Below are 26,294 nucleotides of genomic sequence, written 5' to 3' on the forward strand. Positions count from 1 at the left end.
GGGTTCGGTATCGTTGAGTTCTGAGTCTGAATCCGAGTCCGAATCCGGTATAACTAGGTATTGCCTAGCTATTGAGGCGTTAGCTAGATCGGCATTAGTTTGTTCAGTGTTTTTGCTAGCTTCTAGATTAACCGGGTAGTTATTAGAAAGCTTCGTAAGTCGGAGAGTATATTGCCGGATTGAGCTATTAAGCCGGATTCCAGGGGGGAGTAAGCTGGCTTCCACTTCTATTAGTATAATAGAGGCTATTTTGAATTCCTCTAATATCTTCTGTAAAACTAGGTTTTAGAGCTCCTGGAGTCGCTTTTTGAAGCTAGCTTAGCTACGCTACTAGATAATCGATCTGTAATCGGCAATACTCGTTACACAGGCTATATATAGCTGGTGTATAGCTGCTGGAGATAGGCTGCGCTCAGTATTAGCTAAGCAGACTAAGCTAAGCGTAAGAATGTCGATTTAGCTTAAGCTATTCGAATTTTGAGGTATTCTTTGTAGATGAGTTTTCGATCAAACCAAATACCGAGCTACCTAACTAGCTGTTTCGGCTCAATTTGAGTTTGATCCAGCAGGCGTAACTTAGCTTTACTAAGCCCAAAGTAGATTAGTTCAGTCTTTGCAAGATCAAATTGAATTACACTTTTAGCTCCTTACTTAAATAGCTTAGCTGTTTCTCTCTCTAGTATCTTGATATTACTCGTATAGTTAGGTATAGTAATTATTAGAGCTATATCGTCGATATAGGAAAGTAGGTGAACTGTAACTACACTAGTGAAAAGAACTCTTATATAAATAAGGAACAGGATAGAAGATATCGCAGAGCTTTGGGGGATTCTAGTATTGAAGCTGGCAAATTGCTCGATATAGCTATCAAAAGCTAAATGTAACTGACGATTATTTAGAAACGACTGTACCCAGTTAGCTAAACTAGTAAGTAGGCGTAGGTCTTTGAATATTGACAATAGCTAGTTCTTAGCCACGTGATCGAAAGCTCTTTTGATATCTAAAAGTAAAGCCGACATCTTTTGCTTGCGTTTTAGGCTTATTTCGACTTCATTATTGAAGAGCAAAGCTGCGTCAAGAGCCGATTTTTTGAACCTACTCCCTATTTAGCTTAGGTGGAGTAGTTGGGTTATTGTAGCTAAATAGCTTAATCGTTGAACTAGAATCCGTTCGTTGACTTTGTCTAAATAATTAAAGAATAATATTATTTTATATACTTTAAATAAAACGTAGTTAGACTTTCCTAGCTTTTTGAGAATAGCTCTAGTAGTTTATTTCTAGCAAATAAATAGTATCTAACGTCAATTAGAGCCGAAAAGAGCCTAAAGAAGACTTCTAGTATAGTACTATAAGCGTGTTAGATAATTACTTATATAATTAGATCTAGTCCAGGTATTTTGCCTTTCAGCTTAGTCGTATAAGTAGTAGCTAGTTCCAGTATAGTTAAGTTAAGCTAAAGCTATTTATTCGAAAGAATATAATTTAACTAACTTAGCTTTGGAACTTGAAGTAGGAGTGGGAAAAGCGTAGAGCGAAAAGCGTTACATTTGCCGGCAAATGAGGACTCTAGGTATTCCAGATCAGTACTAGCCTGGATAAGTAGTATTAAATCGATCTGTCGGTCTCTAGTATAAGCTATAACTTTGAAAATAGTCTTCGGATCCTCCTTTTCAAGAAAGTCGTTCTAGTAGTTCCGTTTTATTTACTTTATAGCTAAAAAAGTAGGTATTTTTAGTTATAAAGTAGTTGCGTTTAGTAGTATAGTTATAGTTATACTAGATAAACGTTTGTTAATTCCGAATTATTTTCTGGCGTAGTTCTTTCAGATTGTCGTTCTACTAGGGCCTAGCCGTAGTAGTCGGAATCGGAACTTAGAATATCTAAGTAATCGGGACAATTTAACGTAAATACCCGACTTTGTATAATATTTCCAGGGAGTGTAGCGACTCTAGGTCGCTTCCGAATTAGGCTAGGGACGAAAAAATTTTCGATCTCAGAAGCAGAAGCTAAAGGGTCGCTGGAAAGGAAGTCAAATTGAAGTTTAATAATAATAGGTTGGATAACGTGTTTCGGAGACGCTGAAATTCGAATTGCAGGCAAGTTAGGGTTAGGGCTGGGCGCCTGCTCTATTTCGTCCGAATCGACGGAGTGCTGGGGCAGTGGGTGGGGGGCAGGAGCTCCTGGGGAGTCAACGGATCCGAACTCGATTCTATCCTACTCAACGTCTATATACGAATATATAAGACGATAAACAAGACGAATAGAGCGTTCTTCGAAGATATCAAAGGTTTTTAGGCCGAAAGTGGGAGGTTGATTTTCGTCGAAAAAAGTTTTTTTATCTCTTCTTGACATATACACAAAGCGGTAGTACTTGGAGAGAACGGAAGAGGAGTATTAGGAGCTTAACTATACGGAGCTATAGTCGAGCTATTCGGTCATTTTACTGTTTTTCATTTGTATTGCGTTGTTTTTACTAAGGCTAGGCCCTCACTGTCCTCAGATCACAGTGACTCTCACTATTGTATTTACTATTAGTTTGTTAGAACTTTAAAGCTCTAACTGTCCTACTATATAGTCTTCGACTTACAAAGGACGTTAAAAGGAATAATCAATCAATTAATTTACTAGAGCTTGGCCCTCACTGTCCACAGACTATATTGACTCTCAATCGTGTATTTACAATAGCTTGTTAGAGCTCTAGAGCCCTAACTGTTCTACTATAGTTTCTCGACTTACAAAGGACGTTAAAAGGAATAACCAATCAATCAATCAATCAATCCGTGGCCACATGAGCTTCCTTGCAATTAGCACACTTTGGAGCTAGGTGTAGGCACTTTTTGCCTGTAACTTTGCAGCTAGAGCAATAGTGCTGCCTAGTTAAGTGACTTTCAGCACAGAAAGTATACGTAGGAGTCTTTCTACAGTAGCTTTCCAAGTGCCCAAAGCCTAGGCACTTAGTACACTGTGTAGTTAGAGTAGTAGTATAGAGCTTTTCAACTTGTACACTTATTCTAGCTATATAGAGTCTATTTCGAATAGCTCTATTAGCTTTCTGTTCTATAACAAAAGAGAGAGCTATTGAGCCAGCTAGCTGATTTTGCTAGCGTTCCTTAGGCGTAAGCTAATAAAGTATTCTAATTAAATTCAGGCTAGTATTGAATGTTTTGATCTCATCTACGATTAGAGCTATACTCTTAGGGGGATCCTATGGATAGCTACTTTGAACCAAGGCTCATATTTATATAGCGTCTGATTAGGTACTGTAACGGAGTGGAATGTACAGTCTAGTGTACAGTAAACAATCAAGCGCGTCGGGCTTTAGGTAGGTAAAAATGTGTACGAGTAAAGAAGCATGCTACTCTACAGTTGTTTTGCACAGCGCACTTCATGTGCCCGGCCCCGGAAGAACTAAGCTCCGAAGAGCAGCTACTGTACACGTGACGAGTGGTAAATCTGCTTCACCACAGTACTATATACTCCCAAATAACACTCTTTTCGATCAAGAAATCAGCTGTATAGTTAGATATAGTTGTAATAACTAGATTCTTTTTCAGAGATCTGGTTACTGAAATAACTATAGAGCTTTTGATCTCTTTATCTGTAAAAGCTTTATTCAGGGCATTTCGGGCTACTAGGGGGGAGAACGAAGTAGCAGTTCCAGGAGTTTGTATAATAATAAACTTATTTGGGCTAGATCGTTTTATTTTGGGCAGTGAAGTTAGTTTTAGCTTTCTACTAATAAAAGTCTATTCCTGGGAGGGATTCGAAACTCCAGAGCTTTAGTTTGTAACATTTACAAAGGATAGTATAGTTAAGTTGTTACTTAACGTCGAATTAGAATAATTAGGAGTATTTAGATGTATAGTTAAGTTTTTACTTAACTGATAAAATTCAGAAGTAAAGCAGGTAGAGCTAGGGATACGTAAGAGGTTACGTGATTTCGTTTCGAGCTGCTGGGTAGCTGATTCCAGATTTGAGATCTAGGAAGAGATGATCTTAGAAGTTTTTTGGAAGTAGCTATATTCAGCGAATTCTCTGAAAGTCTCCAGGAAGTCTAGGAGCTTTGACTGTTCGGTATAAGCTTTGGTAAAACTGTAGGCTTCGATAATCAGGTCTCTAGCTTCGAATATTACTATACTAGTAGTATAAGTAGAAATGTCGGAGCTAGGAGCTCGGGTAAATTCGAATTCGAAGTTGAAGTCGGAATCGGAATTTGAATTAAACTAGTAGTAGTCGGAATCGGAACTTAGAGTATCTAAGTAGTCGGGACAGCTTAACGTAGGAACTTAACTCTGTGCAGTATTTTCAGGGGGTGTGGAGACTCTGGGTTGCTTCTGAATTAGGCTAGGAACAAAAAGTTTTTCGATCTCAGGGGCAGAGGCTAAAGGGTCGCTAGAGAGAAAGCCGAATTGAGGTTCAATAACGTCCTTTGGAGACGCTGAAACTCGAATTGAAGGTAAGTTAGGGCTAGGGCTAAGCGCCTGCTCTATTTTATCCGAATCGACGAAGTTCCAGGGCAGTAGGGGCAGGAGCTCCTGAGGGGCCTCGACGGATCCGAACTCGATTTTATCCTACTTAATACTTATATATATAGATATATAAGACGATAAATCGGACGAATAAAGCGTTCTTCGAAGATATAAGTGATCTTTGGGCAGAAAGTAGGGGGTTGGTTTTCGTCGAAAAAAAAGTGTAGATGTGTGACGTATAGTTGGAACTATACGAGTAATGTTGACTATATATTGTTATAACGCCTACTGCTGTTCCTTCCATGCTGTATACTTAGAGTAGATATCGCGGCGGAATATCTGCTTTAACGCGGCCACCACGTCGCTCTCGACTGGCAGCGTAGCCTGGACGGCCCCGACGCCGCACAGGCCGTTCTTGCGATCGATGAACCAGGTAAGCGTCATGCCGCCACCCCAGGTAAGTGTCCGCTCCCCGTACCAGCCCTCGACGTCCTGCAACGTCAACAGGCCGCCCAGGCTGTAGCCCAGCCTCGTCTCCTGGTCGATGCCCACACGAAAGAACACGCCCAGAGGGCTGGCCAGCGCGGCCTGCAGCCCCGCGGTCGCCTGGGGCGCCAGGCGGTGCTGGAACATGCCGTCGACGGTAGCGGGATTGAGCAGCCTCCCGTCGCCAGCCAGCAGCGAGCGTAGAACCTTGCCGAAGTCGTCCCCCGGCATAAAGAGCCCATGGCCGCCAAAGTGCCCGCGGCTGCGCTTGTTCATGTCGCCGCCGCCGCCGAGCACCGCGCGGCCGAGGGCATCGGGGTCGTTCGGGTTGAGGTCGACGAGACGGGCGCGCAGGTCCTCCCGCGTGACCGGGTAGGGCGTCCGTGATCCCGAGCGGGCCGAAGATGCGCTGCTGCATGTGCTCGCCCAGCGTGCAGCCCGTCACCCGCTCCACCACGCGGCCGGCCCAGTCGAGGCCCGGCCCGTACATCCAGCCGGCGCCCGGCTGGAAGGCCAGCGGGTAGCTAAACGCCTCCTCGACCGGCCGGCGCGCGCCGTCTGGTGGCAGCGGCGCGAATTTCTCGCGCCACCGGCCGACGAGCGGGTGGAGGAAGTCGTAGCTGACGCCGGAGCTGTGCGTGAGCAGCATCTCGAGCGTGATGGGGCGGGCCGGCGGCTCGAGCAGCGGGGTTTCGCCGTCGTCGGAAAAGCCGGTCAGGACCTGCTTGGCAGCGAGCTCGGGCGCGATGGCCGACAGGTCGCCGGCGAGAGTGAGCAGGCCGTCTTCGACGCACTGTAGGGCGGCGATGGCGGTAATCAGCTTGGTGGCCGAAGCAAGGTACAGCACGTCGTCGAGCTGCTGTGGCCGCTTCTCGCCCGATAGCAGGCTGCGCTCGCCAAGCGCTTTGTCGTAGGCAAACCGACCCTCGGCGTCGGTGGCACAGAGAACAGCACCGTTGATCTTGCCAGCGTCGATGGCGGCCTGGAAGCTGGTCTCGATATCGTCGGCCATGGTGGAGGCAGATGGTGAGCGAGAATGTCTAGATTAATGGGGGGGACGTAAGGTACGCAAGTGACCTTAGGTATTAATCGAAGAGAGGGGAAACACGGCTCCGGTGCGGAGTACGACTAGTTGGGAAGCTGTGATGTCGGCCCAACGCATTTCCGTAGTAGACCGCTTTCCGTGATTGGTTTTTTTGGGCATTCCTAAATTTCATGGCTTAGTAGCGACTTCGGGGACTCGAGGTATATATTCGCGTATCTTGAACGATACAGGATCAGCTATACCTCGAGTGCCTTAATTGCCACGAACATTGCTTTCCAACCGCTGCGGTGTTTGGCAGCTCTTATTTGTACTGGTGGCTACGATGTACAAAAGGAAAACACGTTCAGAGAAATTATTAGGTATGAATTTCTCTATGGGATATAGACGTACACTTTAAGCTCTCTAAATACTATAAGTATATTAGAATACATAGCCTAAAATCACCTACGAATAATTTACTATATAATAGAGTGCTATCTAACTAAGCGAGATAAATAAAATAGTTAACTTAATTAAGTATATACAATAGTTGATCTAACAGCTAGAGCAAGTAACAGAATAAGAAAATATCTATTAAATTCGGGTCTGCCAGTAGCTAAGGAGCGTGTACTAGAACCTGCACTAGGTGAGGAGCTTGTACTAGAACTTGCTTTACATGTCGTATTTGTCGCTTCGGTTGAGTTTTGAATAAAACTGCCCAGGCTGTAGCCCGCATTGAAAGTATGACTTGTTGCATTGCCTATAAAGCACTGCACATATTGAACAGAAACCTCGCTACATATCAAGCTCAGGTAGAATATACCCAAGCAAACGTCAGCTGATGTTTTGCTTGTCATCACACTGTGAACCTCAAACCATCCACCTGCTAAACTCCCCGCTGAGCAGCGAGAGCAATCGATGATTGCAAACGGAATCAGATTGAATTCCTCACGGCCGAGTGTGACATTGCCGACGCTGCTGTTCTGGAGAGAAAGTTTGTTGCCTCCATCTATTGCTGGTACTATAGACGGTTGTGTGACACTTAGGCACCCGGCATTTGTCACGAGGTTGACGCTCGTTGCTTCATTTGCAATGTTGCAGCTGCCTGTTATAGGACTGTTTGTGAAGCCCGCGGTTCTATCCGTCGCTTCGAGGAACAACGACGTAAGCTCATCCCCTGTGCAATACGCCCAGCCTAAAAGGATGCTATCTGCATCCGTTCCGATGAAGCTATATAGCACAAGAGATCCACCAAAAGGAATCTGATCCTTAATGATTACATCGGTTGTTCGATTATTCTGGGTGATATTGCCTGTGTTGCCGGTTATAGCGATAGAGTATTTATTATCACTAGTAACTCCAGCAATGCTCGCTGCGAAATGGGTATGGATTGGAGTTGTCGAGGTGGGCAGTTGCACTGTCCATGGATTATTCGAAGATGTTCTGCATGCTTGAATGCCATAGCAAAGCAACGAGGCGTAGAAGGAAAAAGTAAAGAGATTTCTCTTTGCATAGCGATATATCATATTGAACGATCTCAACAAAATAATAGATTGTATAGGCTTTTGTACTTAGTGTATTATAATAGGGTGGAGATTGACTATATTTGTTAAGAGATACGTACTCTAGTAACAATGGCGTAGCAAGGGCGCAGTAGGGCGCAGTAAGGGGCACAGCGGTCGCAGCTAATATTTTAAAATTAAGCCGTCACCTTTAATACTAAATCCGTAGTAGTCTAAGGGACTGTATAAATAAACGATAGCCTATAAAGACGATATATATACTATATAGTAGTCCTATTATTAAGTCGTTAAGAGAATATTATCTTGTGATTAATATTACCCAATCCTCAGACAGCACTCTACAATACTCTTCCTGTGCAATATAGGGGATATTATATTATATAGGGTCTGAAACACAGCTAGCTGTACTAGTACTAGTGGGTTTCGAATTCTACTGTAAAGCCTACTAATAACTTTTGTATTGTTTTAGTCTCGGAGGTATTATTTTGACAGTGTATATATTCCTCTACTGAAGTCCTTTAACCCCTTCTACCAGGACATTTCTTGCTCTGTGTAGTTTTGCTTCCACCCTTTGAATACCTTTAAATTCTACAGTTTTCAGTCGCGGCAGTGTATTGAGGATAAATCTTGTCTGTTCCTACATGTAGTTGGACCGGCGCTGCTGAAATGTCTTCTCTGAATCTCAGACGGCTATCACGGCCGTTCAAGACAGAATGGGATATGCAAGAATATCTGAGCACACCTAATCAGACTCACAAACTCCTGCTTTCGTGGCGAATTATTCAAGAAGGCGTGCTGGGACAATCTGAATATATTGGAATTGAGGATTCAAGTAACTCACCAATAGAAGTTCTTTGGCCGATCTCGACGCTGTTGACTGTAGAAACTTGCTCGGTTGAAGGAGACCACTTGTCGGGATGCCCCAAGATTAGCCTTTCATGGCGCCGGCTGGCCCGCTCTATAAGTTGGAGTATTACGAGGCCGAAGCTGTAGTATCTTCTCGCATCTCGGGGCTTCGTAGACCAATGTTAATGCACCCTTCAGGGTTTGCTCAGATAAAAATATCAGCAGGGCAAGCAATCCTTAGGCCGAGGAGGACCTACCGACTTTGACATCTCCGCGAAGAGACAGGAGTATTATAGAACATGTAGTACCTCGATGCATTATATCTTGAAAGGCAAGGAAATTAAGTCCTGTTAGCACCTACTTCTTCCGTATTAAAGCTCAAAGAGCTGTGATAGGAGCAACTCACCTAGTGTGCGATTGTCGCTACCAGAATCTCGTTCGGCGGGATAATAGATCCACTGAGATCCGCTAGAGAGATTGCTATATATTCGGAAACGGTAAAGTGGGCATTGTCACACCCAAATATTTCATAGCAGGTGAGGAAATTTTCATGTCTAACTTGGCGAAGGGTTTGAGCTTGGTCATTGACCTCCGATCTAGCTATGCACTTTACCGGCAAAAGATCAAATGTGGCTGGGAGCTTGCATGCAATGACTATCAACGCTTCCAATTCACGACGGGATGCCTTGGTATAGTATTGCCAAGGTGACGCTCTTCTCAGAGGCAAGGAGTCCAATGGTGGCTCCTCTGGGCTGCATATTTCTTGCAGTAGAAAAAGGGATTCGGGCGCTAATAGGAGTCGGTGCTATGAACACCTTCGCTAGCATCGTCATCTGCCGTACTAGAGTTAGACAGCCCATCTTATCAACAGGATATACCGGATTTTATGGCTGGAATTTGTAGCATTCCTGTACCCACTCGCTTTCACCACTACCGGGGCAGTGCGAGGCACTGGGGACGAGAATCTTAAAGTAATCACGAAGAGTTATCACCGCCCAGTTGCCACAATATTTATAAGTAAAATTCGATTTTCAACCCCTGGCAGTATCTACTAAACCTATTTTCGCTCTCCTTCATCATACCATCCGCCTGTCCCCATAACCAGAGACCTCATCGGCCCCTGAGCTGCAATATTACAATCTGTTCGCTAACGTTCTTCCCCTTCTGATAACATATCTAAAACCACCATGGTGCATTCAATTCCTCCACGCAACCCCGCTCCCAGGATTTCTTTTGACATGATGTAGCAGCGGTGTAGAACCCAAACGCCGTGTGAAAAGGGGCTCAAAATACGATGCTGGAAACAGATCCCCTTTTGCACGTACCCAAACGCCATAGTGCAGAATCTTTTTTTTCTCTCATTTAACGAGATCTTGTTGGTACAATTGGAAAGAAGCAAACCTCCGATTAAAAACCTCAGCCACGAGGTGATCTGTTTCATGTTAGATATTATAACTAGGTATTTGGGGGACGGGTGAGAGGCTTACGTTGGCGAAAATTGAGGACTAGTCGGCGAGTATGACGGCGAAGTGGGAGAGTATTTAGGAGATGTAACATTGCCCTGGAACTGGGGGCTCGTTGGGCTGAAGTTGGGACTGCTCGGACTATAGACTGGACTTGTCGGAGACAAGCCTGAGCCCGGAGACGTCTTGCTTGGGGCGAAGTTGGGTGATGAAGGACTGTAGTTGGGCGAAGTCGGAGAGTAACTTGGCGAAGTCGGGCTGTAATTTGGGGAGGAAGGTGACACGTGGAAGTTAGGCGACGTCGGAGAATAGTTTGGAGATGTTGGGGAATATGATGGAGATGTTGGGGACACGAAGCTGGGGGACGTCGGTGAATATGCAGGCGACGTTGGTGTAAATGCTGGGCTGACAGGTGAGAATCTGGGAGACGATGCGGAGTAGCCCGGACTCGTGATTCCAGTTGGTGATGTTGGACTGTACCCAGGAGACGTCGGCGGATAACTTGGAGAAACCGGGCTAGTACTGAAAGGGCTCGAAGGAGAATAACCACCAGGGCTTCGCGAGTATGGGCTCATTCCACTACCACTGCTACCGAAGCCGCCGTAGTCTGTAGCAAATCCAGATGGTGTTTCTGACCCAATACTTTGTATAGGTGAAAAGCCAGATTGGTAATCGGGGGTACCCAGATATCCCACTTCAGCCAGAGGAGACCCAGTGTCATAAGGCGTAGCAGCACCTCCATCGCCACCTTTCACGGGAAGACCGGGCATAAGACCCATCCTACCATTGTCTGAAATAACAGTTTCAAGCATTTTAGGATCAAGGAGTATCTCGTGCTCTCCAGTTCCCATAGGTGCCAATTGACCAAGCATCACGTTTTCAGAGATACCGCGGCAGTCGTCAAGCTCACCGATAGCAGCTGCTTCCAGTAAAATCTCGACAGTTTCCTCAAAGGAACATCTCATCAGGGCTCCGGTATCAGCTCTGTTGATACCATGACGAGTAATCGCCATCAAGAGACCGCGGGACGTCATGACATCGACCAATAAAGCAAGATGGCGATGATTGACGTAAGAGCCATCAAAAGCCAACACCTGAGTCAATTCCTTCATTAAAGCAGATCGGGCCGCCTCGATACCGAAGACCTCGAAGACCTGGATGAAATGATTGGTGTATGTCCGAGTTGTGTCTACACCTGGGACAGTCAAGACCTGTGCCAGGGCGGTTCCACTTGTGTCAAGATACCATTCCACGCATCTCTCGTCAGACTTGGATGAGATGAGCTTTCCGTTAGGATCCTCAACAAGTCTTGTCTCCGTGTTCAAGAAGGCTCGATCGATACCCGGGACACCGCGGAGAGTTAACGTGTCGAGAATATGCGCTTCTAGGCGCTTGAGCATGATGTCTTCCTCGATATCATCCTCCTCATATTTCGATTCACCCTGCTTGATCATTCGAATACGAATGACTTGTTCCTCAGCGTTATTATCACTAAAAATAACAGCTAAGTCTTTGGGGTAGTTCTCTTTGATCCTTGACGCCACATCCTCGACTCTTAGACCTTTATCGAGCATCTTCTGGCGATCGAGAATTAGACGTAGCAGCCATCGTGATTGATTCTCAAGGGAATCCTGATGTTCTTCCGGAATGATGAAGAACGATTCCACCATATCAAGATCGGCTGCAATATTGGTTGACTGAATATCAGGGTCATGGTAGATTTCTGTGGCGGCTGTGACAGAGCGCAAGTTCGTATGCTCAACCGCACTGCGCAATAATTTAGCAGACTCCTGGGATTTGCTCGTTCCCTCCTGGTAAACCATCATAGAAGGTGTCTTGATATTCGCGGCAATGTTAAGAATTTCCTTTAGACGTGGTACACCAAGAGTGACATTCTTCGAAGATACACCAGCGAAATGGAAAGTATTGAGCGTCATTTGAGTGGCAGGTTCTCCAATAGACTGCGCAGCAAGAACGCCAACCATTTCTCCGGGGTTAACCAAAGCTCGCGAGAATCGGCTCTCAATCTCTCCAAGTACATGAGCAAATGCGAGCTTATTGAGGCGCTTCTCCACAGCGACGCGCTTGTAAGCAAGTCTCGATCGCATTTGGGCTTTGACGAGAAGCGTAGCATTGAGCTGAGCCTCCTTTGACAAGTCATCGCCACCGCGAACAATGATCATTCGTTCCAACAGCTGCTGGACTTGGGGAATAACATCCGTTGGATGCAAGTCGCTACGGTCCGAGTCGCGAATATTGAAGAGCCTCTTGGCGCTATCGATAATTCTAGGAACATTCAGAGGAAGTTGCATGGATTCATCAGTGTTGTTTTTACGGTACTGGATCTCGCGCAACATGGCCCGATCAGCCCGAAGCTGGTCCCATTCCTCATCTAGTAGCCGCTGTACCGCGAGATCGCCAGCAAGCTCGTTTGCATGCTCCAGTACATCGAAAGGCACTGGATGCTGCTCATCCATAACATCAAGGCGGTACTTGTTTTCAAGTGACTTGTCGGACATGGTAATACTGTCGACGTTTTGTTTCTCAATGTAGACAGCGTCAAGGCCATCCTCACCGTAGACGAATTGAACAATATCGCCTAGAGAATTTCTGACGGTACCATCGTATTTAGACATGACATCTTCGAGGGCCTTCACAAGGCGGCGCTGGATATATCCAGTTTCTGCAGTCTTGACAGCAGTATCAATGAGACCCTCCCGACCAGCCATAGCGTGGAAGAAGAACTCTGTAGGTGTAAGGCCTCTGAGGTACGAATTCTCAACAAAGCCACGCGACTCCGGGGAGTAATCGTCCTTGGTGAAATGGGGAAGAGTTCGGTATTTGAATCCGAAAGGGATGCGTTTCCCTTCGACTGACTGTTGACCCACAAGGGCAGTCATCTGGGAGATGTTGATAGTAGATCCCTTGGAGCCAGACCTGGCCATTTGTACGGCGTTGTTGATATCCTTCAGACTCTGTTCCGTTTTTGTACCGGCCTTGTCACGAGCTGTATTCAAAGCCTTCGAGACTTGACTCTCAAACGTCTCACGAATATTCATGCCAGGAGATGGCTCCAACTCATTGGCCGTGGCTTTTGCAGTGAGCTCTGCGACTTCGCGCTTCTGCACCATGATTGCTTCTTCAATCTTCTCAATGGTCGACTTGTCTGGGATCGTATCACCGATACCAATACTGAAACCATGGTGCAGAAGCCAGTAGTTGACCACTCGTTGACAGCCATTAAAGAAAGCCATAGCTGCATCAGGTCCCTGCTCATTGAATATGATGTGAATAATACCATTGCCGGTAGCGCCAACGTTTTTCTTTGCCAAAAGACCATACATCAATTCGCCTTCACTCACTAAGAGGCCGTCATCCTTCAATGGCGAATCCTCCTTTGCGTCATTGGGCACATTAAGGTTCACAATCTTGGGAATGAACATGCCGACGATTTGCTTTCCGGTCCATCGAGGTCGCGGTTTTACAATCGCTGGTTGAGGAATGATGCCATCCCATTCAGGTACCCAAAGGAGTATATTCATGAGTTCCTCCTTGGTTAGAAAGACGTCTCGGCGACACATCTTATACACGCCAGCAAGAGTATCCTGGACGATACCCATGAGAGGAGAATTTCGCTGTGGCGACACGATATTCAGCGGCACCATACATAGCTGCATGACTTCTGCGCGGGTCTCCTCAGTCTGCGGGACGTGCAAATTCATCTCATCCCCGTCGAAATCAGCGTTGTAGGGTGAGGTGACAGACAGGTTAAGTCGGAATGTTGAATATGGCATAACTCGAACGCGGTGTCCCATCATCGATTCCTTATGGAGCGAGGGTTGACGATTGAAGATGATGAAATCTCCATCAACAATGTGTCTCTCAACCTTCCAACCATACTCTAGATTGACGCCAGAAGTATTCTTACTATGCCGCAAATCGATACGAGTCCCGTCGGAGCGAATGACATATTTAGCGCCGGGATGATCGTTTGGACCGTTCTTGACCAGTTGGGAGAGCTTGCCAATATTGTACGGCGTCACAGTCTCAGGGTACGTGAGAGTTCTAGCAATACTTCTCGGCACACCCACCTCATCCAGAGACAAATTGGGGTCGCCAGTGATGACGGTACGCGCGGAGAAGTCCACACGCTTGCCCATCAAATTTCCACGAAGCCGACCCTCCTTGCCCTTTAGACGTGCTCGAATAGATTTCACCGGCCGGCCTGACTTCTGCAAAGCCTGTGGTGTACCGGCGATATCATTGTCCATATATGTAGCAACGTGGTATTGCAGCAAACCCTCAAAATCTTGCAGAATATGAGCGGGAGAGCCTTCCTGCTGGGCCTGTTTGACATTGCTATTTGCTCGAAGGATGTCACCTAGCTTGTAAGTCAAGTCGTCCTCTCCGCGCATGCCTTGACCAGTTCCATCCATGGAGACGCTGGGCCGAACGGGTGGTGGCGGCACTGGCAGAACTGTAATAATCATCCATTCCGGTCGCGCATAATCCGTGCTCAAACCCAGATCGCGAAGCTCGGAAGAGGAGATGAGTTTAAAAATGATCTGTGCCATCTGTGCAGTTATTTGTCTTTTTTCGGGTTGGCCACCTTCGCCGTCCTCATCTTTTGGGACCTTCCAGGTACCCCAAAGTTGAAGAGCAATCTGGCGCACTTCTGGCTGAATGTTGCCGCAGCCTCCATGAGATTGCTTCGTAGCTTCTTTCGGATCAGCGTTGGCTTCCTCGTCATTGGTCGCATCACTGTCGCACATCATTTTCGGTTTACAAAGCCGCCATATCGTATCGAACCTGCGCTTCGGGTCTCGGAGGGCGACGGCTGCTTTGTAAGATGGGTTGTTCTAGGATTAGGACGTCAGCATAAAAGCACAATTGAATCTGCAGTCCTCAGCGGACACACTGACTCTGTCTAGTAATACTCTGCCGCAATTATGACAGACTATCTCCAGCAGCTTCTTGACTTTCTTGATGAATCCAGGGTGAAATACGGGCTTAGCCAGCTCGATGTGACCAAAGTGACCCGGACATTCAGACATGTTCTGGTCGCAGGTCGCACACTTGAATTGTCTGTCTATGGAGCCAAGCCGAGGGTCGTTCAGGCCTCCATCGCGCGGCTTCATCCTACTCTCGTCCATCGTCTCGGGGTAGAGGATGTGAGCAACACTCATATTTTTTATTTCCTCGGGTGACAGGAGTCCAAACTGGATCTCCTGTATAGTCCGAAGCGGCGCATCGGAATGCGCGAAGGTGAGGTTCGCCATGGTGGTAGCTGCCTTGAGTCAAAGGCAAAACTAATAGTGGCAACCAACGGGGTTTTGAGGGGTCTTCGACAAACGCGCAATGCGGTCCTAGAAGCGTCGCAAGAACAGCTCGTTCTGCCCAAGAGTGCTAGAAGCAAGGTCGATGTATGCGCAGAATGGAAAGGAAGGCTGTCGTCGCGTTGGCGCTGAAGGCAGCGCAGGCCCAAGGCCCGTCTCGTATCCTCGGGATTCCGACCGTGACTGATTCAGCAGTGTGGCAGCAACGGCGTAAGGAGTGGATTGATATTCTTTCTCGTGAGAAAGACCTGCAGATAGGAACGCGCGATTTTGGACGCGCGATTCCTAAGTTTCGATATCGATGCGCTGGGTTGTGGGTTGTGATCGCGGAAGGAGGCGATCCTTTCTCGAGGCGCGAAAAGACGAAGATGAGGTTGAGGCTCAAGATTCGCTAAGCCCCAAACCACGCTAGGCTCAAAATGGCAACCCAACTCCCTATCTAGGTACCTAGGTACCTACATTAAGCACTTTGGTATCCAAGGTACCTACCTACTAGGTACTCTATTAAGAAAAGATTCCTCTTCCCACCAACCACGCCTCAGACAACCGCAGTCAATGGAGCTTGTTTTAAGCCTTCTCAGCGGTTACCATGGCCCCAACTGATACTGTGGTCATCAAGTAAACAAAGTATCGTAAGCGGACTAAAAGATATCAAGCAGGACTTCACTGACTGAGGCCACGGCCACCGCATAGTAACTAAATACGTACGCATCTTATTAGCTAGTGAGGTAGCGTCACCTTTACACATCTGCAGAGTCAGTCGGAAATAGGAAAGGGGAAAGGGGAAGGCTATCCTAGTATAATCGATTTTCATGAATTTTCATGAATGTATGTATTTGGTATAAGATTTCAATTCCTTTTGGCTAGGTAGCTAGGTAATGTATAGTGCTGCCTCCTAACTCTAGCATGAAGAGCATATCTACTTTAATAGCCCTGCCAGTCTTCCCTTGCGCCTACCATTTTATGTCATGCCGCCCTTCCTATAAACGCCGTTAGAATGCCCTGTCACCTCTTTCTGCTCTTCGTTTTCGCCTTCTTAGGTACTTCGTCAGCACTACCAATCACCTCCGAATCAAGTATATATTCTCTCCCCTCCGTCGGGCTTTTCCTTCTCATCTCGCCCCGCCCGATGGTAACGAATTCTTCTTCCCCCTCGCTATCCTGAAGGTCCAGCTGCACCGGCATTCTGAATGCATTCTCTTCCTCCAAACCCTTCACGGGTCCCACTGTCAAGACGTCAATATCTTCATCCTCCAGGTCCAATCTTCGTTTATGAATTTCCTCTTGCGGATGGATATCAAACTCATCTTCGCGCTCCATGTATTCGACATTCTCTTCGACTTCCACAAAATCTGGCGCCAGTGCTGACCATCGTTGTTGAGGGATGATGGACCAAATATGAATCCTTCCAGTTTCCAGCCCACAAGCCGCGATCAAGGGCCGATGGGGATGCCATTCCACAACTCCATGTTCCTCCTTGGGGCCCTCGAGGATCTTGACCAAGCTGCCATGATTACGTTCCCAGATGTAAATATCGTGGTTATTGTAGGTTGAGGCCGTCACATACTCCCCGGTGGAACTGAATGCTACATGGTTCCAGGACAGTCTGTTAACGACATCCTGGAATTTGTGCTCGACTTCAATATCAATTGTGTCTGGGTCTGCAGACAGATCGGGCAACTGTATCGTGCGGATAATTCTGTCCGAAGCATTGATCACGATATCCCTCCCAGAGCTCGTAAGACGCAAAAATATGACCACGCCGGCGCAAATTTTCGTAGAGTAGATAGTCGAACGTGTAGCCACCTCAATTATATTCAGCCATCCTTTATTTGTACCCGCCACTATATGATTTCCCGAGGCCGTAAAAACCGAGACTGTCGTGGTCTGTTTCGCATCTTGCGCAGCCTGCTTATCTGTAACCTTCTCATCCGGCATGCGTTTTGGCGCTGAAGAAAGATTGTACTTCACGACCTCCGGCTCAGAGGCATCAACCAGAAGAGGCTGTTCTTCAAAAAGCGACACTATGAACATAAGGCTGCAAAAAAGGTCAGTTTAGCCGCCCCTAGTGCACGCTTCTCGTAGATAACTCACTGGTTCCAGGGATGTAACTCTGCGATATATACTGGCGCCTCAAACCTAGCACTCCGCAGGATACTGCCATCCTGAAGATCCCACAAGTTGCACTTCCAATCTTGGCTCGACGTCAGAAGATATCTCCCGTCGCGCGACCAGCTCAGTGACTGTATCTGCCGTGTATGTCCTTTCAGCTTGCGGGCCACTCCTTGCGTTTCCACATCGAAGATAACGACGACACCGTCGGCGCGTCCGGCAGCTAGAAAGTCACCTTTGCGATTGAATCGCAGAGCGCACGCATGCCCGCTGCGAAGGCTGCTGGTGGTGGATTCAGGGTAGTCTTGTGCGAGAACAAAGGGGTCAGTTAGTGAGAGATTCATTATGACTTGGGGGCTGGAGCGAGTATGTCCCCCGTGGAGGAATGGTCCTCATTGGGATGGAGATTGTGAGGTAGGGGCGTTGACAAGGCTGGAAAATCAAATGTTCTTGGGCGGCTAAGAAAGCGAGGCTGACCAACGATTGCCTGCTAGGTACCTAGGTACCTGGAAGCTATTACTTACCTGAAGGCTGACTTGTTAAGCGTCAGCGAATTCAAGCAAACAAAGCCAAAGCTAGCGTCAAGAAATCCTAGTCAAGCGACTATGATGTGTACCTCTCCCTGATGTGGTGCGTCAGAGTATCCATTTCTGTTCATGCAGGTTGTTTCCACAGTTGTGCAGCTTCGAGACACTCCTGAGAATGCAAGGGCCGGAAAGGAGGTTGTGCGACGGAACCCTCTAGCCAGTGCAACTGTTGCGTCCGCACAAAGTTACAACTTCTTGATAAACACCAACGGCTATCCGCCAGAGGGACCAAAACGCCGCATGACTGGTGCCTTTGCTTTCCAATGCGGCCCACCGTTCAACGACCAAGTGGTCGTAGCAACTCCTTCTAGGAAGAAGTTAGTTAGAAAACTCCTCTGGAGCCGCGAGCAACTGTTTTTAGAATCTAAGACGAATTTCCTTTACACTTTAGATTATCTACGTATCGCACAGGTTCCGTTTGCCCGGGTTCTCCTGCCTACCATTTTAGCCAGCTCCTTAATTGATCCAGACGCAGTCACGGCTGTTGTCGTTGTCCTTATGCCAGGTTCTTTGTTTAGTTCCAGATCTCTTACTCTCTCCCAGTGGAATTTGATGGCGGGCTTTTGGAAACACCACTGTGCATAATGGCTAGCCAGAAGTTGGGGCACATGATACCCCGCTGTGTTGTGCTGTTTGGTGCCAGAAGAGCGGAACATGATCGAGTCAGCAGGATATCTGAATAGTCGTAGGGCCGACTTGCCTCGACGAATTCATATAGAGCAGATAACTTCTTCCGCATGCTAGTAGGCGCCGCGCTCCTATTCGATGCTATGGGCTGTTTAATAAACAGATTCGTCTAAAAATCATCATATAACTTCCTTGCCTAGGTATGTGTCGAAGCACATTTAAACATCTCTAGGCAGTTGTTCTTTCACCACTGGTAAACAGTATCTGTTGATTGTGAAACAGTAGAGTTTCTGTAAGTGATACAGTGCATAGAAGATAGGGTTTTACAGAAAGGTGATGGAACGGGGTAGTGTAGCGCTGTATTTTAATTTAACTGGATGCCCATAACCCCTTACCAAGCTTGTGTTGCCACAAAACGGCCCTCCTTTGTTTCTCAAAACCTTGACCTTGGAAACAATGTCCAGCTTGGTATTGATGCCAAGTGTTTATCTCTGCGGTATGCCTGCCCTTTGCATCATCCGGGCATTTCCCTTGTGGCTATCGAAGTCTAAGTTGCGAAAGTGTTACAAGCGCCTACGAATTATTCGTTCCTTGGCAATTCCCTTTACCTCGCACAGCCGAGACATTTCCTGATCGAGAAAATTGCCCTCTCTCTGCTTTAAGTGGGAACTATGCATGTGAGTAGTATGCTGTGTATTTCGCCTCGCCTCGGCCCACATCGGCATCCTGAATATAGAGAGGCTCTCGTGTCATAATCAGCAACGATCCCCGCACAATGTTGCTCCGACAAGCCATATTATATTCGTAGGACATCTCTTCCCGTAGATTATATAGGCGTACCAGCCTATCGGGGCTTTGGATGAGCTAGGGAAAGAAAGGATGTACCTTTTCCCAGTGTCAGCCGATTGACTGGTGTGAAGGAGCGATGAAAGAGTATTTCATGCATTCGTTTCCCTCGCGAGGAGCTGGAAGATTTCAATCATCTTTAGCTGCTCTTTTGTTTTCACCATAGCACAATCAAAAAGTCAACTACAGTGCCTCAAGCCCACATTCGCTCCAACCACTCCGAAAGGCAACCATGAAGCCATTCAACAGCATTATACTAGCCACCAGCCTCGCCGCTACCGCAGTAGCTCAGAGTGCCTGTGACTCTGTTGCTGCGGCCATCCCATCCTGCGGGGTATGTTATCCATCTCACTCCCTCTCCCTGTCCCGTTCGCCCATTTCGACCGCATCACACACATAACTAACCCATTACCTCTATTTAGATATCTTGCATTAGATCAGCCGGGTCTGCAGTAGGCTGCGCACAAACGGACTATGCATGCCAATGTTCTAGTTCTCAGTCCGAAGCCATCCGATCTTCAGCCCTAAACTGCGTCGTCGGCTCCTGCGGTATACAGTCAGCCATCCAGGTTTCTTCCTCTGCTCTAGCCGTCTGCTCGTGCGCTGCTGCACATCCTGCGTCTGCGTCTGCTTCTGCGACTGTGATTTCGGTATCAACTCCGGGGTTTGGTCCTGCTTCCTCTCCCGTGCCGGCAACTTCGTCTGCTCTAGCTGCCCCAGCATCATCTAGCTGCGCCTCTTCGGTGCTCATGACCTCCAGGGTGTCCTCAGCAACAGCTGCATCTACTAGGGCTGGTACAGCGCCTACGTCGCCGTCTTTGACGAGAAGTACTTCAGCGCCCATGCCGACTTTCGCTACTGTTACCGGCGGCGCGGGCATGTTGGAGATTTGGATGAGTGCTGACGCTGCGATTGTGGCTGTCTTTGTTGGGATTTTGGCTGCTTTGTAATGAGAGTGTTAGAGAAAGGGGGAGATGGTGCTGGAGGTGGCGAGCGATAGCTATAAGTAATTGTTGGCGAAAGTGGGTTTGCCGTAAGTGTGGATAACTTTGAATAATGCTTGTAATATCGAAATATAATCGGATGAAGAATTCGGAGTTTACAAAAAGAAAACGGACCCGACAAAGTAAATACTACAGGTAAACTGTTGTGAATCAAGGTTGGTACAGGTTACATCCAGAACATACAGAACAGAGGACCCCTTCTTCCCATTGAGATTAGTATGAGATAGCTGGAATGGGCACTAATGTCCCACGGCTTCGAGCAAACCCCGTTAAAGCCCAGTAAAGCTAGGACGTTGAAGCAACCACATGTTGTCTTCTAGCCTTATAAGCACATGGGGCCATAGGCCTAGTTCCATTCTATGAACACATCGCTGGATGTTGAGAATTAAACACGGGGAGGAAATAGGCTAGCGCAAAGCACGGCAACCACAAACAAATAACAACTAAATACGTAAGCATATCAGGTGCTTTTCGAGGGCCACCTATGCTTGGTCATGTTGAATCAATGGCTCAAGCCTAACCTTCTGGAAACTTAGCTATATCAAGCACAAAATTCCGGCTCACGGAACCAGGATTCTACTAGAAAACTTCTACGCTTATGCATATCTGGTGACGCAAAAAAACTGGTCACGTTTAAGCAGTTTTAGTAATAAATTAGAGTTTATGATAGCGGATCAACATGCTATTAATATCCCTTAGCAACCCTAACCTTCTTCCTAAATAACCAACAAATTAGTCACAATATCGCTCTATAAGCCATCCCATGGGCCATGTCGAAGATGTAAATTAGACCTCCCTCAACGGCACAGGACATACTTTCGGGTCCATGTCAAAATGTCAACCCTTCTGCTAGACCAGAGTAGACCCGAATGCCCCACAGATGGATTCAATAGTTCGGATTAGAAGGAACGTGATGCTGTCTGCCTGAAGTACTCTGGATTGGAAATTCTTGGACATTAGATGATTCTTGCGAAATAATCACCACATGTTAGAGCCTCGACGAACAAGTAGGCCAACAAGGGATTTAATAGACCAATGACTACATCGGGGAACCATACCAAGGAAATAAGCAACTAGAAATGAACAGAAGGCAAGTACCTGTTTTCGCGCACCAGCCTATGCTTGAACTTTGAAGGGGTTATGTAGACTAGCCAGGGCCCTTAGTGTGATGGCTGGCTGGCGAACAAATGAGCGGAAGCAAGACGCTGACTGACACCAATCCGCTTCACGCAAGAGGAAAAGATAATTACTGCACGAACTTATTGTACCCGAATATACTGATCTAGGGATATTCTGAACAGTGTAATTAATTGGGAGGAAATTCGCACAGGCCTCGACCAGTAGGTAACGAAAGCTCATCTTGAGGAAGTCACATCGAAACCCATGGCACAACCGGTGCCATTATTGAGAAAGTCGATTCGCGTATAATACAATAGCCCCTTAAGCCGATCAATGTATGCAAGCCCAATTCGCAGTATCAATCACGCCAGACCAAATTTGTGATCCAAATGCATTTTGTGCTCCTCTGCTCATCCGCTCTTTACCCACACATACCATCCAGCACTCCGCACCACCTAGCCTTCCTAACTAGAGAACTTCCGCGTAACCTTTGCAATGACTGTTATAGATAGCAATTAGCATCCTTGGTCGATAGGACAGAGTAGCAAATAAGGACTAGGAAAGAAGCAAAGGGTACATACTATGTAGAGCTACAACACTGAAGATGAATACGATTGAGAGAACGAGTACCACAACAGGGTCGACTTTTAGTCCTGGGCTTTCGTCTGTGTAGAGTTCTATTTGCACAAACACATTAGTACACATTCGTGCGTATTCCACCCAATTGGTCCCTCAAGCCCGTCAAAGATTAGAAACCCTTCCTGTTCTTCTTCATCTGGTATCAACGCTTCCATTCCATCCATCTCCAACCTCCAGCACTGGAACCATAGAAGGATAACGGGACAGGACAGGACATACTCAACATGGTGCTGCTGCTTCCTCCAGCACCTGCAGCCCTCGTCGAGCTGGGGCGCACATTGGCAACTTTGTCTTTCTGGTCGGCAGCAGCGCGTCGTCGGATCGCGGTCTTAGGTCCACCAGGTGGTGTAGGGGAGGAAGGGCGGCCAGTCGAGGAGCCCAGAGCGCCGGCGGGGTTGACTGGGGAGGATGAGCGAGGTGATGACTATTTTACAGCCAAATTATGTTAGCAAAGGCAATAACTAACGTTGCGGAGGAAATGGGAGCTGGAAATGATGCAGCTGCGGGTCATGAGTGGCAATGGCCATGACATGGAGGGATAGGGATTCCAAAGGCGCATACCATTTTGGGTACCGGAGATGCAGAGATCAGAGTAATTTGGGATTAATTGGTGAAGCTGTAAGACGTGGAAGTATGGTAGCTTGTAGTTTGTAGGCGTGAGGGTCGTGTGTCGTGTTCGGGTGGTCTGGGTCTAAATTATGGAGTTGAGGACACGACAATGATTGAAAGGAGCCTCGCTTGCGACCAGGGCGGCCCCTTTCACTTTTCTTAGCCCACCATACCTTACCTTAGGTACCTTAGGTAAGGAACCTTATTAGCCACGCTACCTGCCTAAGCTACTTACCTTGGTAGGTACCTAAGGTAGGTAAGTACGTGGTTCATACATACTCCACATCAAAGTATAAATCTACCCACCTACTCCGTAGATATTGTATCGAGTCTAGGTTCTTATTACTGTACCGTCATTTTGGGTTATAATATTATTTTCTATTCTCGTTTTCCATAGCTAAGGTACATACATCAGATCAGAGGAGAATGGAATAGATATGTATGTCACCACACTTGAAGTCACCTGGAGGTCAAAGTCTGGTAATCCAATTACAGGTGGGTTTGAGAAGCAATGCAATGCAACGCATCGCCGCGCCTGTCCCCATGGCGCGGCTTCCGCTCCCGACTATGCTTTGTTACATGTGGCAAGTTCCAGCGCTCATGCGCACGCTGGATTTTGAAGTGAAGATGAACAAATGAAAAAGGGTCAGGGCTTCCGTCGGCGTGATTTAGCCTCCCTACCAGCTCCTCCATGGTGGGGTCAAGAAAAGGATATACAACACCATGACTGGCGTGCAGATAGTTTCCCAGGGCCGGACTCAAAGCGTTGTCCATCATCCTATATCCCCACCTCGAAGACGCCATCACCTTCCTGAATCTGTCCATTTTTTGAATAACCGCTCCATGCCCGCTCTTGTGCAAAAGACCGAGCTGGCCCACCAGGAAGCCCATTATATAATTAAACAGTACAATTCTACAACGAAACCAAAGGTATCAACCGAACGCCGTCCGCTATGATAGCAAGTGTATTTGCATCACGTATGATTTGCTTCAGAGGGCGACATCGAGGACTAAGCTCACATCTCGTACCTGCGAGCCGGCTAAATCTTCGAGAACAGGAATCAGGTCGAGGAGTTCATTATCGTGAGCGTCAGAAAACCAGCTGCTGATGGGCACGGCGTGCTGGGGGTGGAAGATATAAGATGTTGGCGAGTTGTCGATGATGATAGTCTCTTTAAGATCTCGGCCAACCTGGGACAGATCTTTGACATAGTTGCCTTGGTGATTGTAGCAACTCTCGCGGAACAGACGATGGTGCACGACATGATGGATATCCAATTGGTCCAGGAGAGGATCGCCGTACTATGAATGGTCAGCATACACCAACCGGGAGGTAAAAATCCAGCTTACCTTGGAGACTGAAGCAGTGAAAACTACGACTTCATAAAGTTCACCGACCCGCTTCATGAACTGGTCTACACCAGGTCGCTTGATCACGTAGACATTATGATATTGGCCCTCAATCTCGACAGGGATCGTAAAATCAGCCTGGTGTAGGATCTGGCCGTAGAAGTTAGTGATTGGACGTCTCTTGAGGGCCTTGGGGAGGGTTACCTTGAAACTGCTATGTACTAGTGTCTCGTCCAAATCTAATACTAAACATTTCTTGCCCTGAAATCTTGGTGCAATGGGTGGGAGTAGCCATTGTTGCTTCTGCTCAGTCGCTTGCGGGGGCGCACTTTCGCTCGTGGACGGAGGGGCAGGAGGGGGAGGAGGCAACACTTGTCTCGTAGTCTCATCCTTCCGGGGAACCTGAACAGGTGGCTCGCCTTTCTCTGCCGGGAGAGGCTCTGATTCTTCCATCTTGACGTCGCCCTCTACATCCTTCTTGTCGTCAGAGAATTTGGGAGGGTTTGCAGCCCCTGCTGATTCTGACTTTGTTGGGCTCCGGACTGCAGTTGATGGACCAGGAGGCGACATTTCTGTAGCCGTTGCTGATTCTGCTTCCACGGGTAAGCCTGGTAGTGGCTGATCACGCGCATCCCCCTGCCGGTTCAAATCACCGTTCGCACCAGAGGGCAAACTGGCGCCGGACTGCATGTTCTTATCCGAGTCTGGACTTGGGCCATCCTTTTCATTTTGGCGCAGCTCATCTTGCTGGGACGCCTCTTTCTCTGTGCGAGGTTGCGTCGTAGTTGCTTCCTCGCCTATCGTAGGTTGTTCCGGCCGGCTAGCAGTGGTTGGGCGCCCAGAAGGAACCTTTGCAACTTTATTCGCAGGCATCGACTCCGCGGCGTCTACCGTATTGGCATCGTCTGGGACAATACAACAACTCAGAAACGATAAAATGCTGCTCTTCTTCTTGGGCTGCCGAGCAGCTGTAGCATTGGATGTAGAATCGTTGTTCCTGGTTTGCGGTGTTGTCGACATCTTGCTACTTCCCGTACTCCCATTCCGCGTCCTGCCCAGTATGCTCCCCTTTGACTCTTTAGACCGGCCCCCTAGGCTGTCTCTTTGATCGTTTGCGGTGACTCCGCTAAGGCCTGTGGATGTTGGTGATGGCTGGATCTTCTGTGACGAGGATCGTGATGGAACGTCAAGTAGGCCGCGGTTCTTTTTCGGGGCTTCTGCTGCCTCATCTGCTACTCGCAGATAATCCTTCTCGTTCAGCGAGCTCGCCAAAACAGGCGTTTCAGAGCTGTCTGTACCGGTGGTGCCTTGCGCAGTCGAGGTGGTTTGCGTGGAAGAGCTTGGAGGTTGGGGTGCGTTTGTAACTGCTGCTTATCAGTTCGGCAATCTTTCAATCTCAGGGGTCGCGCTCGTGTGCGAAGACATCGCTGAAGTGCAGATGGCTGCGCGCGCGGATAAACAAGGGTAATAATGGAGTATACTTACAACCTGATGTGTCTAGTGCTGGAGGCTTCCCCTTTGTACCTTCTGAAGAAGCTGAGCGGCTAAGGTTCTGCTCAGTCGGCTGAGCTATCTCATTACTCATCGAGGGCGATGGAAGGTAAGACCTGGAGCGATTGCGATTGCGTCTGGATCTGGATCTGGATGAGTGCCGCGTTCTCCCTTCTCGTTCCTATCCCTTCGCTTCCTTTCTTCACGCAACGCCGTTTCGTTGTCTCGGGGGCGGCGTACGAGGGAGGTGCACGCGTCTGGATTGCGGGTTCGGTAGATCGATGTGCTTTTCGCGGGCCCTCCGGTGCCACAGGGCGACCCCGTTCCACGGGCTGGAATGCGACGGCGAGAGGTACGCAGGTGGGCGCGATGCAATCCAACAAGGCGACAATGCGACAATTGGCAGGGAAGGAAACAAGACTGGAAGGCTTGGATCGCGGTGTTTGGGCTCCTCTCTTGTGGGGGATGAAGGTCGGATGTCGAGAGAGGCTGAGGAGAAAGGCAGCTCAATGGGGGTCCCTGGAGGGTTTAGCGAGATTTGGGCAAGAATAAGATTGCTCCAGATCCAAAAGAAGCGCGCGAGAGAGCGAGAGAGAGCGAGGGAGCCAGAGCGCCAAAGACAAGAAGAGGAGTGGGTTGAATGAGTGAGTGGGTTATGGCTACCGACCTTAGGTATGGAGTTTGGGGATGCCGATGTGGATGTGGATGTGGTTACGGCGATGCAACAGGCCCGGTTGTCGAGCAGCGCCAACAATAGCGGCGG

General features: G+C 47.8%; 7 protein-coding genes across 7 annotated transcripts; 1 reads left to right on the top strand and 6 right to left on the bottom strand.

Moving 5' to 3' along the window:
* Positions 1-4,782: 4,782 nt before the first annotated feature.
* On the bottom strand, positions 4,783-5,967 carry BP5553_02396 (uncharacterized protein; the record flags this gene model as incomplete). Its single annotated transcript, XM_032011019.1, has 1 exon — positions 4,783-5,967. The coding sequence occupies one exon, from the start codon at positions 5,965-5,967 to the stop codon at positions 4,783-4,785; it is 1,185 nt and encodes a 394-aa protein (XP_031875073.1).
* Positions 5,968-6,781: 814 nt separating this feature from the next.
* BP5553_02397 (uncharacterized protein) lies at positions 6,782-7,505 on the bottom strand (the record flags this gene model as incomplete). Its single annotated transcript, XM_032011020.1, has 2 exons — positions 6,782-6,786; positions 6,863-7,505. The coding sequence occupies 2 exons, from the start codon at positions 7,503-7,505 to the stop codon at positions 6,782-6,784; spliced, it is 648 nt and encodes a 215-aa protein (XP_031875074.1).
* A 2,259-nt stretch (positions 7,506-9,764) lies between these two features.
* BP5553_02398 (putative DNA-directed RNA polymerase II largest chain) lies at positions 9,765-15,090 on the bottom strand (the record flags this gene model as incomplete). The annotated part of the gene is made up of 3 exons (XM_032011021.1): positions 9,765-9,780; positions 9,836-14,670; positions 14,734-15,090. 3 exons carry the CDS (start codon positions 15,088-15,090, stop codon positions 9,765-9,767), a joined length of 5,208 nt encoding a protein of 1,735 aa, XP_031875075.1.
* A 1,062-nt stretch (positions 15,091-16,152) lies between these two features.
* BP5553_02399 (Uncharacterized protein) lies at positions 16,153-17,603 on the bottom strand (the record flags this gene model as incomplete). Its single annotated transcript, XM_032011022.1, has 2 exons — positions 16,153-17,185; positions 17,242-17,603. 2 exons carry the CDS (start codon positions 17,601-17,603, stop codon positions 16,153-16,155), a joined length of 1,395 nt encoding a protein of 464 aa, XP_031875076.1.
* Positions 17,604-17,915: 312 nt separating this feature from the next.
* BP5553_02400 (uncharacterized protein) lies at positions 17,916-18,431 on the top strand (the record flags this gene model as incomplete). Its single annotated transcript, XM_032011023.1, has 1 exon — positions 17,916-18,431. One exon carries the CDS (start codon positions 17,916-17,918, stop codon positions 18,429-18,431), a length of 516 nt encoding a protein of 171 aa, XP_031875077.1.
* Positions 18,432-19,815: 1,384 nt separating this feature from the next.
* Positions 19,816-20,199, bottom strand: BP5553_02401 (uncharacterized protein; the record flags this gene model as incomplete). The annotated part of the gene is made up of 1 exon (XM_032011024.1): positions 19,816-20,199. One exon carries the CDS (start codon positions 20,197-20,199, stop codon positions 19,816-19,818), a length of 384 nt encoding a protein of 127 aa, XP_031875078.1.
* Positions 20,200-21,906: 1,707 nt separating this feature from the next.
* BP5553_02402 (HAD-like protein) lies at positions 21,907-25,625 on the bottom strand (the record flags this gene model as incomplete). The annotated part of the gene is made up of 8 exons (XM_032011025.1): positions 21,907-21,941; positions 22,024-22,119; positions 22,301-22,505; positions 22,548-22,697; positions 22,926-22,937; positions 23,720-23,992; positions 24,041-25,404; positions 25,526-25,625. The coding sequence occupies 8 exons, from the start codon at positions 25,623-25,625 to the stop codon at positions 21,907-21,909; spliced, it is 2,235 nt and encodes a 744-aa protein (XP_031875079.1).
* Between the last annotated feature and the right edge of the window lie 669 nt (positions 25,626-26,294).

Source organism: Venustampulla echinocandica (genome assembly GCF_003357145.1).
Source record: "Venustampulla echinocandica strain BP 5553 chromosome Unknown scaffold_0, whole genome shotgun sequence".
In the NCBI taxonomy this organism is placed as follows: Eukaryota; Fungi; Ascomycota; class Leotiomycetes; order Helotiales; family Pleuroascaceae; genus Venustampulla; species Venustampulla echinocandica.